The sequence below is a fragment of the Phascolarctos cinereus genome, unplaced genomic scaffold, assembly GCF_003287225.1.
Source record: "Phascolarctos cinereus isolate Bilbo 61053 unplaced genomic scaffold, phaCin_HiC Scaffold_4;HRSCAF=312, whole genome shotgun sequence".
In the NCBI taxonomy this organism is placed as follows: Eukaryota; Metazoa; Chordata; class Mammalia; order Diprotodontia; family Phascolarctidae; genus Phascolarctos; species Phascolarctos cinereus.
Genome location: NW_027555847.1, coordinates 229,030,607 through 229,043,019, shown reverse-complemented (window position 1 = coordinate 229,043,019; position 12,413 = coordinate 229,030,607). Strand labels below are relative to the sequence as shown.

At 46.3% G+C, this 12,413-nt stretch overlaps 1 protein-coding gene across 5 annotated transcripts; it reads right to left on the bottom strand.

The window, feature by feature from the left end:
• Positions 1-72: 72 nt before the first annotated feature.
• On the bottom strand, positions 73-4,715 carry BCKDK (branched chain keto acid dehydrogenase kinase). 5 transcript variants are annotated; one of them, XM_021008459.2, is made up of 13 exons: positions 4,561-4,715; positions 3,997-4,226; positions 3,568-3,908; positions 3,396-3,464; positions 3,159-3,269; positions 2,540-2,587; positions 2,262-2,381; positions 2,043-2,141; positions 1,767-1,840; positions 1,544-1,672; positions 1,369-1,458; positions 886-1,044; positions 73-780 (listed from the first exon to the last, which is right to left on the bottom strand). In XM_021008459.2, exons 3-13 carry the CDS (start codon positions 3,754-3,756, stop codon positions 636-638), a joined length of 1,233 nt encoding a protein of 410 aa, XP_020864118.1. In that variant the 5' UTR covers positions 3,757-3,908; positions 3,997-4,226; positions 4,561-4,715; the 3' UTR covers positions 73-635. The 5 variants fall into 5 exon arrangements, with proteins under 5 accessions (XP_020864118.1, XP_020864117.1, XP_078009083.1 ...); XM_021008458.2 differs by having other exon boundaries at positions 4,040-4,226; XM_078152957.1 differs by having other exon boundaries at positions 4,105-4,226.
• Positions 4,716-12,413: the final 7,698 nt, after the last annotated feature.

The window sequence follows — 12,413 nt, the reverse complement described above, 5'->3', positions numbered from 1 at the left end:
GCCAGCCAGGACACACACACCGTGCCCTGGCTGTCCCCCAGCCAGCCAGGACACACACACCGTGCCCTGGGGGAGGGGCTTTCAAAATGTACACTTTAATATTACAAACACAGCAGTAGAGGGGGGAGGGAAAGAGGGTTCACGGACCCCCAAACCCACTTTCCCAGCAACATGTATGATGAAGGAGACCTCTGAGGCCCCCAGATGCACCTCCCCCCCCATCATCCCCAGCTCTGGGCCAAAAAGCCACAGGCAAAGAAGATAGGAAAAAGGAGGAAGGATATGAAAGGAAGGACTGCAGTAATTGGTGGGTGGAAATTGAGTTACCAACCCTGGTCTAGTGGGCTTGGGGGAGCTAGGAGTCTAAGTCCTGACTGCCCAGAAACCAAGGTGCAACAGCAAGAGAAAAAAGGTCCAGAGATCTGAAGCGAGCCATTAGCAAAGGTCGTGAGGGGAGCTTCTGACTCACAATACTTCAGACCAAGTTTCAAGACCTGGAAGGAAGGAGCAGGGTTGGGGTGGGGGTGGGGGTGGGGGATGGAGAAGGACAGTATTATGTTGAGAGAGGGAAAGAGGCAGGGGATTTCCCCTGGCAAGTCCCAGGGGGAGGGCCCAGACAAGGCCAGGCTAATGGGTCAGATCCGGAAGCTCTCTTCTTTGCCATCAATGTGCCGAAGTCGTAGGTAGACGTCTGTGCCAATCCCTTGCAAGGACTGGAGCCGAAGGGAGCCACCTAAGTATTCTGCATAGGCCCGGGATGTAGGCAGACCAAAACCAAACCTGGAGGGATGGAAACAATGAGTGTGACGTCCTAAACATCCTAGCCCTTTGTCTCCCCCTTCCCTCCATGAAGACCTCCAAAATTTGGGAAGGGGGAAGCCTCACCCATGCATAGGTCCTGACTGGCCATTGCTGTTTGTATCCAGGTGACCAAAAAGTGGACTGATTCGGGGGTCCTGAGTGCTGGCCTCGGCCGTGGTGAAATGGTAGTCCATCACTTTGTCCAGGTGGTGGTGAGCGATGCCCCCACCCCGATCTGAAATTCTAACAGAAGCCAGCCACACCAGGCTAAGGCTATTTGCAGGGATCACTTCTACCAGAAGACCTTCCCTTAGTAAACCACCCACCTCAAACTTCTCCTGTGCTCTGGATTTCCTGGGCTTGCAGCCATGTTTCCTTGGCATACAAATCAGACTTATCTCTTCTAGGACAGCCCATCTGATCTTATCTTCCCTATAACCTCCCCTTCCCTAGACTCCAGGGCTTGGGATCCTGACCTTTCCCACTTCTGGCGTTAGCCTCCCACCACCCATACCCCAGTCTCCTTGCACTACTCAGTGGGCCCCTAAAGCCCATCCCCATCCAAACCTGATTATGAGGTCAATATCATTATTGGCAATAGTGATGACAATATCTGGGACATTGTACGGAGTGTCTAGATGGCTTTCCATTGTGGCCCTGGGATAGGAGGAGCAAACCCAGGTGGGATTATGGTTAGCAATCCTCCCTTCCCACAACCCTTTCCTCAGGACCCTGGCCCCACCTCATGGCATTCTTCAGAAGCTCGGGAAGAATGTAGTCCAGGGGCATTGGGATGAAGGGGAACCGGGCAGCCACATGGCCATTGATTCGAACTCGAGGGGCATTCCCATACTTGTGTTCACACAGCCTCCTGGGGAACAGGACAAGGGGATGGGGGACCTCAGCCTGCTCGGTCTCCTCAGGTGGTCCTCCTTCCAGTTTCCCTTCCCTTGTCCTCCCCTCACCTGGCAAAATCCACCCACTTTTCAATGATCTTCTTTGGGGAGAGTCGAGTACAGATGATCCCTACAAAGTCAGGCTGGAAGCAGGAGGAGGTACATGGAGGTTGAGGGGTTAGACATAGGCAGCTCCCTCCTAGCCAAGAAACCCTCCCCCAGCAGACTCAGCTGTCTCCAGCTCAATCTCAAGCCTGAAGCTCTGACCTAAGAGATTGTTACCTGATCCCTATTTCCCTCCTAGAACATCATGAGCTACCCTGTCCACCCCTCCAGGCATGGCACCTTGTCCTCATGCAGGGCCAAGTGATGGGTGGCCAACATACGGATCCCCAGCCGTGATGTCAATGTCTTATCCAAGAAATATCGGACCAACTTCTCATCCTGAGAGGGAAGGAGAAGACACCCAGGGATGTGGACCTCTTTCCTTCTTTCTCTTCAACCCAGTCCTGGGCTCTCTGGATGCAGCCCTTCATCCCTCTTAAGATGGCTACGGGGCCTTACCTGGATATGCTTCCGGCACTCCCGAAGTCCCTCAGCTAGAAGAGTTACCACATCTTTGTGATCATCCAGGAGCTGACGGACCAACTGGCAATACTGGGCCTCAGATGCCTGGTCCTTTATCTGGGGGTCACCAAGGTTATCACACAGTCCTGAGTATACAAGGTGCCTCTCATCTACGAGCTCCCTTCTCTGAAGTCCTTACCCTTCTAATACGCCCTCCAAACCCCAGACTGTTCCCTTCCAGAAATCCCCACCTCCCCAGGATTCCCCCAGCTCACCGGAGCAAAATCGCTCAGCTTCTGGAAGGCTCGGATATAGAGTTCATGCTGAAAGGAAGGCAGATGGTAAAGGAAGAAGAGAGGAGGATTACAGGGGGAACTAATGATTCCTTGGCCCCCTCCTCCAGCTGCCTTCTAGCCTCTCAGAGCCACTCAGTGCCCCACAGGCACACATCATCTCCTACCCCAGATCTCTAGCAGTTAAAGAGGCAGTGTGCTATAACTCTATACTTTTAGTGGGAAAAGGCCTAAGACAGGAATTAGAACCTAGTCCTGGCTGTCCCTCTAACTGGCCACATGCCCTTTGGCCAGTCCCAAACTCTTTGGACCTTGGTGTTCTGGAAAACAAGGCGCTGGCGACTAGACATTGCCAAAGTACCTTCTCTGGCCAGTTCCATGTGATGGGTGTCAGTGGCCGAAGTAGACCAGAATCAGAGTGCCAGGGATGCGATTTGATATTTTTATGGCACTATGTCTACTTCTTCACCTCTTCTCCCAACCCTCCCAGCTAAGTCAGTCTCTCCCTGCCGCCCTTTCCCCATGGCTGCTTATGTTTAGTTTCTACTTCTCCAGAAGCTAGAGTGTCCTTTTCCCCTGGGCAGGATAAGCCTGTTTTTACCACATGGAGGATGGTAGGATTGCAGCCAATGATGAAAGGTAGACTTCGGAAGCCCTTGATCCGGTGAGCTATACGAACAGGCAGCTCGTGATGTAGGTAACGGGCACTTTTCTGGAAGGCAAGGATGTACATGTGTGATATGTTGAAAGCTCAGATTCCTGCAGGATATAAAATAGGAATAGCAGTGGAGTGGTGAATGATTGAGGGCCTCAAGGGGAGGAACCACAGGACCCTTACCAGCAGATGGCTGCCATCCTGGGAACGGCCTGAGTACAACATCATGGTTGGAGTGAGACGGACAGAAGGCTGAAAATATGGACAGATGGCTGATAGCTCCCCAACATATACCTTGCTACTTCCTCCAAACTCTCCCTACCCTGGCATACCCTCTTCCTCTACCATGGCCCACCTTCTCGGCTGCCGCATCAATGGCTGACTGGTTGTAGAAAGAGGTGACGGTCTTGGATCGCTCTCTGGCCAGTTCCATGTGATGGGTGTCAGTGGCCGAAGTAGACCAGAATCGGAGTGCCGGGGATGCGAGTGGCCAGAGTGGGGAGCCCCCACGGTGGCCACTCCCCAGCACTGATGCTAAGAGCATCGTCCTGTCCCCACCTGTTTATTCTTCCTGTTGGGCCTCCAAGTGAACCCAGGAAGTGGGACAGAACAGGCTGGGTAGGGGGGAGTGGGCTTACCTCAGACTTAGGGGGGAGGACAGGAAACAGAGGGCAGGCTTGGTAGACGCACTCCCATCTGATGGAAGAAGATTGAGAAAAGTGTGACCATGAGGACAGAACCACCTCCAGGGATTTTCCTGAAATTGTTCTGGGAGCATCCTTACCCTGGGACCCCAAATTAGAGACAGAGTTCCCTGCTAGAGGTACCTCTTGGCTCCAGCCCCAAGGAGAAGAGCAACCAAGGAGGTGGGGGGAGGAGGGCAGAGGCTGACCCCTTTTTCCCCTTCTGCAGGCAACAAACTTCAGCAGCCTGGGAACAGGCAGCCTCCTGAGGACAGCTAGGTTGGACCCTGGTAGAAAAGCACCAAGCACGCTGACAGCCCTCAAAGATGATCTATGCACAAAAGAGCAGGCACAAAGATGACCCACCGGAGGTGGTGGTGGGGGGGCCTGGTCATCCATGAACAACCAAACCTGGGAGATGGGGGGAGGGGGCTCCCCGAGTTCCTCCACCCTGAGGACACCTACGCTCCTCTCCCCCTTCCCTTCTCCTCCACGCTACCCCCAAACATATGGTAGCGCCCTGGTAACCTCCAATGCCCTCCTTTCCTCCACCCCCCACCCCCCCAAGTCGGCGCAGTGGTAGATCCCTCCTCAGGGTCTGCAATGTAAGACCCCATAATGGTAGGGTCCGCGTGGGGGGTGTGCCATGTGAGGTCCGCACTTACCACCCGGGCCAGGAAGGGAGGGGGGCGAGGAGCAGAGCGGATCGGACCCGGTTGCCAGAGAGAGACGACAAAGCCGAACCAAGCAGCCTGCGCCCTCTGCTGCTGCCTCCCCCAGTTCTCCCTCCGACCCTCCTCCTCCTCCCAAGTCCTCCTCCCTCCTCCCGTCTCCGGTTCCTGCGTGATGACGTAGGCGAAAAGAAGCCTACTCTGAGGGACTAGGACCTCCTGGGAATTGTAGTTTCTTTGGCACGACCTCTCTGAGGACTCCGCAGCCAAGGAACGAGGTTTTGGAGGCGGTGGCGGCGTCGGGGGGGGGGGGGGGGCAGAACGACGGAATTGACCTCTGGACTTCTGCTCATGATGTCCCCTCAGGCTCCGAGTGTTCTCCTTGCCAGCGGAGTGACTGCCCACCCTTCAAAACCCGATTCAACTCTGTGTACTTGTAATGACCTCCGTTAGCCTCGGTTAAGAGAATGCACCTCCTTCCCTTCTTTGCGGAGGTGGGGGACTATGGTAGCTCGTGGAGCATTGCATTTACAGTCGGGTTCGGTGATGTGTGGCTTAATTGTGCTGAATTGCTTTTTTCCACTTTTTTATTCTCTGCTGGAAAGGATAACTCATTAGGTGCTGGAGAGACGTATTTGGAAATTAATTTGATGGGGGGGGAGGCGGAGGAGAAATCTGCCATTTAGACTTTGCTCAACCAATCGGTGCCTTGTTAGAGGGAGAAGAGCATTGTCGCTGGCCCCAGAGGACCTGGGTTCAAAAGCTAGCTCTGCTGCTTGCTATCTGGGTTATCTTGGCAAGTCTCTTAACCTCTCTGGACCTCAGTTCCTCATTTGTAAAATGAAGTTGGATTAGATGTTTGGACTAAGGCCCCTTCCAGCTCTACATTAATGATACTATAAAGAAGCATTTATTAGACACCTGTTATATGTTCTAGGCATGGAAGATACAAAAACAAAGCGGTCCTTTGCTGCTCTTCCAATAAAACACTTCATTTCTGACAGGCATTTTCACTGTCCTCTATCCCTGGAATTCCCTTCCTCCTCACCTTCACCTCCTGGCTGTCTATGCTTCCTTCAGATCTCAGCTAAAATCCCACCTTTGGCAAGAAGCATTTCCCAGTCCTATTTGATGTTCTGCCTTCCCTCTGATATTATCTCCAATTTATCATATCTGTCTTCTTGTTTGTACATAGTGATTTGCATGTTATCTCCCCAAAGAGAATGTGATCTTAAAATCAGGGACTGTTCTTGCCTTTCTTTGTATCCCAAACACTTAGCACAGTGCCTGGCACGTAGTAGGCAATTAATAAATGTCCAATGACACGACTTGAGTTAGTAAGAATCAATTAGGAGGATGCCAGGCTCAGAGCAGCTTTTTGGAATATGGCCCTCTGGGCTATACCAGGAGGGCAGCAGGAAGAGGGGTTTCTTTCCTCTCTCTACTATCAGCCATGGCATCCATCAGCAGAACTACACCGCATCCAGCAGTTAGAGAGTCCATTAGTTGGAGAGAATTCTAGACAAAGGGAAACAGCCAGCAAGGAGCAGAGGAGACACACTCTCCAGACCAACTAAAACAGAGAGGGAGTCAGTCACAGTTTAGCAGCTTCAAGAAGTGTGACCCCTGGCAGCAGAGAAGAGAACTGACAGTGAAGGCAAGAGAATTCACTGGCAAATGAGAGTTGAGCTGCAGAGATCAGACTCTGGGAACACAGCCGAGCCCTTATTAGATATACAAGAATATCAAGGTCCTAAAGTACCAAAGGCAGGAGTTGCCTTAGCAAAATGTGTGCTTTGTTACCTTTGTGCTTTGTTGTGCCTACTCTTCTCACATATTTTTCAGGTTGCATACCCTAGGTAGAAGAGGTGCTGTAGCTACTCTTCCTACTATGCAATCTCAGTATCTTTGCTATGAGCTAATAGTCCCCACTGGCTAATTGCTAAGGGGAATTTCACTAGGGCTGGGGGATGCTAAGGATGGAGGTGATGGTATTAAACTATAATGGTAGTGATGGGGTGCTTGGGTGGTTGTATTGGGACCCCAATTCCATGACCATGTTTCTCCCTACTTCCTATTACCTCTCCCTTTGATTGCCTGGTTTCTTCCAGAACTTCTATTTTAAGGTAGACACCCAAGCCAACTATGTCTTCATCCTTCTCCAGGCTATACTTAAGACTCTTAAACTTTCTCTACTTCATTTCCTCCCACCCACCATCTGCTGTCTTCCCCAATTAGAATGTAAGTTCCTTGAAGGCAGAGCCTGTCTTTCCACTTGTATTTATATTCCCAGCACTTAGCACAGTGCCTAGCACATTATAGTACTTAATAAATGTTTTCTGACTTGACTTTTTGACTTGACAGATGCAAGAGATGTCATGGAGGTAGAGTTGGTAATCGTAGGCAACTAATTGGATTGGGAAAAAAATAAAATAATAATAGCTAACATTCATATAGTGCTTACTATGTTCCTAACACAATTATTAGTATACTTTACATACATTTTACCAATGAGTGGGTGGAGAGAGGGAGAGAATTTGGAACTGAAAATAAAGAGTACACAAAAAGTGGAGAAAGGCGTTGGGAAAGCAGGCATCAAATAAACCTCACTGACAAAGGAGCACCAAACACAGCTTGTTGTGGAAATGTTCAAACTCAAGGGGGATAGGGAGAGAGGGGAGGTTAAAAGAAAGGGTCATGTGAGGAGAGGGGACCTTGAAAGGATGGATTCAAAAGGAAGAGAAAAAGAAAAGAACTGGAATCTAAGGAGAGGGGAGTCCATCAGTTGGGGAATGGCCAATCAGGTTATGGTATCTAAATGTAATGGGATATTGTTGTACTGTAAGAAATTACAAAAGAGAATTTCAGAGAATCCTGGGAAGTATGAACTGATGAGTGGAGGGAGCAGAACCAGGAATACAATTTATACAAGGACAACATTGTAAAGAAAAACACTTTTAAAGACCAAGAACTGCTCTATCAAAGCTATGATCAACCATGTCTCCAGAGGTCCTATAGCGAAGCATGTTACAGCCATCTTCTAATAGGTGAACTCAAGGTGTTGTTGTTCAGTCATTTCAGTTTTGTTGTTGAAGTTTAGGGATTCTGGGACCCTGAAAAAGCTACACTCAGGTCCTACTGGAATTCAACCCAAGCCTTCTTTCAGCCAAAGATAAGATTTATTAAAACACAGGTCAAGATGGGCATGATTTGAAAAATATACCATATTGGACAGACTCTTAAGGAATCTAAACATTTGTATTGCTAATGCAAGTGGGCAAGATTTTAAGAATCTGAGCACCTTAATGGTGGCCAAGATGGATTTTATATACAGAAAGACTGTGGGAGAGATCTAGGAATGGCCAAGTAGTCTGGGGTGAACAAGAGAAGTGGTCTAGGGAGGATCTTGATGGGAGTGTCCAGTCGGCTGGGGTGACTGACTGGGAGATAGAATGGGGTCTAGATAGGATCAAGGGTGGGAAGTAGCTGAAGGCCATCTGGAGGTACAGTGGAGGGCTGCGCAACAGAGAATTGAGAGATTGGTGGAAGGCCACAATGAAAGGTCAGTTGAGAGGGTTATATCCTCAGGTGAACATCAGAGACTTGACCAAGTGGGAAAATTCTAGGAGAGTTCAGGGAAAAGCTGAGGGTGAGTGAGGTTTCCAAGGCCTATGCCCTGTCAGTGTCTGATTCTTCATGACCACATTTTAGGTTTTCTTGGCAAAGATACTTAAGTGCTTTGCCATTTCCTTCTCCAGCTCATTTTACAGATGAGGAAACTGAGGCAAACAGGGTTAAGTGACTTGCCCAGGATCACACATCTAGTTACTGTCTCAGACCATATTCAGACTCATGTCCTCCTGACTCCAGGGCCAGCACTATATCTATTGTGCCATCTACTGCAGCCAGAGACATATTTTGGACATGGCCGCAGTAGGGATTTGCTTTGCTTTACTTTGCTTATACAAGTATTTCTTTTTCCTCTGTTTTTAATCAGTGGTGGAGGAATATAGTTAGCAATAATTATATGTGTTTACTGTCAACCTGAAAGTTTGGTTAAAGAAGGCAAACAAGTTAGGTGATACATGATTATATAGTTTATTCCCTTTTAGCTAGAGAATCACATATACATGGAAGCCAGAATGTGATTCTGACTCCGAGATTAAGCAAAATGAGAGAGGTTTTATACAGTTTAGAGAGATCAGACTCAGGATGTCTGTGTTAAAAAAATACAGCCTCCATATGTTTTTTTTAACATATAGCATGGGAAAGGAATTTTCTTAATTGAATAGGTTGTAAATACAATAAAATAGGAGAATGTCAAAGTGTCAATTGAAATTATAGACCAAGATAAGAAAAATCCCATTATTCAAGAGAGTATCTGTTCCCAGACATCCTGGGCTTAGTGATAACGAACAGGAAGAATGCTGGTCAGTTCCATCTGGTCCTGGAATTTGCTGACACAGGAAGGGGTGTTTTTAGTTCACTCAGAGAGAAAAAGATTAATTCAGGTTTTTGGTCCTTATTGGGACTCAATTGATCTTAAATGATTATCAATATATATTTATTTTTTAAAAGGGCCATTGATACTTTTTTTTAATGCACATAACAAAAGAATGCACATACAAGTAAAGCAGTTTTGAAAATAATACACGGAATTTATTATATATTTGTTAAAAAGGTGAGGTGCTATAAAATTCATGTAAAACCTTTTTGTGTCCTGCTCGGTATTTGGAAATGCTGTTGGGATTTTTTTGGGTGCTTAAATTCAGAATTTTTTTTTTAATTAACCCTTATTGATCCTACCATCCCTCCTAGCTATTTTTATCCTATCTCTTCTGCCCTTCAGAACCAGGGAAAGCCATCTATATTCAGTACCTTTCCCCATTTTCTCTCCTCTTAAGCTCTTCTTGAAGCTCTTCAATCTGTTCAAAGTTCCCAGTGATCTCTTAATTACCAAAATGGATGGAGTTTCATTATCCTTGTTGATATTTCTACATCACTTAATACAGGAGATCACCATATCCTATATACTCTTTTCTCTTCTGGATTTTCATGACACACCATTCTCTTTTGGTCATACTATCTCTGACAAATAGGAGAACCAGCTAGCTCCTCAGTCTCTTTTGCTGGTTCTTCATCCATATCATGCCCGTTTACTGAGGGAGTACCCCAAAACTCTGTCCTTGTCTTGTTGCTTTGTACAATCTCACCTGGTGATTTTATCAGCTTCCATTGGGTCAGTTATCATCTTTATGCAGGTGAGTCCCAGATACATCAAGCCCCAGTCTCTTGAGTTCCTGTACTGCATCACCAACAGCTTTTTCATGATCTCAAACTGGATGTCCTTATAGGCAGCTGTCCAATAAAATAATAATACTGTACTTTGGGTTTAAGAATCAGTCTACCAGAGATAATTTTATTTAATTTAACATTAATCTGATTCTTGGTTATTTCTGGCTTAGAGAGAGCTGTTCAAAATGACATCATTTTCCAAAGACCTCAGATATGTCTCTGCCCCACCACAATTTTAGGTAAGATGGGAATCATTCCCACCCACATGCTTTCCTAAACTTCATGATTTGCAGAAACTCATTCTTTGAGATGAAATCAACTCTGAAACTCACTCATTAGATAATCTTTCTCCAGATCTGGCAGGACTTCTTCATGCCCCTGCACACAGAGTAACCTCCCTACTGACCCTTTGATATTTATCTATGTTCTACCCCCATTGTGTGCTTCTTGAGGAAAGGGATTGTATTATGCCTTTCCTTGCATCCTTAGTGTTTAACACAGTGACTGGTACATAGTAGGCACTTAACAAATGTTTATTGACTCTGAAGAAAAAAAATGACAATTTATAAAAATTCAGTTCTAGCATAACATTCAGAAATAGTTGAGTAACCAAATCACCTTCTAATTTCTCCCTAACTCCTCCGGAGGAATTAATGGTGCTTTTCCTAGAGATCTACATTTAGAATCTTTAGTGAATGGGGGGTGGGCTGAGAATCTCCCTTTCAATGGAAAAGACTTAATTGGACCTTTTCCTAGAGTGGATATTAATCTAATCCCTTCAGGGAATAAAGAAGAGACTACTTTTACAAGGGTAAATATCTTGATCATTTCTGAGGACCGACTACAATGAATTTATCTAGATAGGAGGTACTCTTCGTTAAATTTTTGATTACCATGCTTACAACTTTTTTTTTTTGGTACTGCCCTATCCCATCTTCAACCAGAAAAGTAAAGAAAGGGTACTTTATGAAATCAGAAATATGATTTCTTTATATTTTCAGTTTTACAAAGTGTTTTTAAAATATGCTTTCACACATCTCATACTCAATATGCCCAAAAAAGAACTCATTATATTTTTTCCCAAACTTTACTCTTCCATTTACTATTGAAGATACCACCATTATCCTATCCAGCAAAACTCAGTATATTCCTTCAGGGTAAAAAATAGTCATTCAATGAAATATGGGACTTTCAAGCATTCCAGAGGAAAAGACCAGAGCTGAATATAAAATTTGACTTTCAAATACAAGACTCAACTGAAACCTGGAAGAGGTAAACAGGAAAGAGAAATCACAAGAGACTTATTAAGGCTGAACTGTTTACATTCCTGCATAGAATGATATTTGCATCTCATGAGTCCTTTGTCCCTATTAGGGTAGTGGGAGGGGAAAAAAAATTATATGTACTTATAGATAGATAGAGGGCACAGGGTGAGTTGAAGATGAAAGGGTAATATTTGGAAAATAAAATTAAGGGGTGAGAGAGGATTATACTGGGAGGAGGAGAAAGGGAGAAGTAGAATAGGGTAAATTATCTCACATGAAACAGACAAGAAAGGGCTTTTACAATGGAGGGGAACTGGGGGATAGTGAGAGGGAATAAGTGAATTTTATTCTCATAGTGATGGGGGTGGGGCCCAAGCCAAGATCTTCACCCTTTGCCCCAAAGGGAATCTGATTTACAGGCCCCAGACCCTCATCTGCCTTTGAAAGCCTTTGCCTTACCTTTTAATCTTATTCAGATGCGCCCTAAAAGAATCTGGCTCCCTTTTGTCTACAGGCCCCAGAAAGGCCTTCCTTTATCTCCTTTTGAAAGTCCTAGCCCCACCTTGATTTTGTGCAGATGCTTTTCAAACTTCTGCCTTCCTGTTCCCTCCATTAGCAATTCTCATTGTCTATTCAATCTCTCAGACCTCCCCAATTAGAATTTTTACCTAGACCCTTTTCCCAACCCCCTTCTCTGGCCACCCAAAGTTACTTTAGTATTTAAGATCCACCTTGGCCCTCATTCAGATGCTGAGAATCTCAGGCCCAAGAGGCTGAGAACCTCTCATGCCAGCTTGTCCTTATGGGCCTCACCTGGCCCAAAGGGTTTTACCACTAATAAACTTTTCCTCTGGCTGAAGAAGATTTGAGTTGAATTCTTTCAGACAGGACCTGGTACTGTGATCTTGGGGTCCCAGCACCCCAAACCCCCTAGACCTCTTCAATAGGATTTGGCTTAAGGAGGGAATAACATATACAATGGGGTATGGAAATTTATCTTGCCCTACAGGAAAATAAGAGGGGAAGGGGACAAGAGAGCAGGGAGTTGATAGAGGGGAGGGCAGACTGGGAGAGGGGATAATCAGAAGCAAACACTTCTGAGGAGAGACAGGGTCAAAAGAGAGAATAGAATAAATGGGGGGTAGGGTAGGATGAAGGGAAATATACTTAGTTTTTCACAACATGATTACTGTGGAAGTGTTTTGCATGACTACACATCTATAACCTATATTGAGGTAGTTGCCTTTTCAATGAGGATGAGTGGGGAGGGAGGAAGGGAGAAAATTT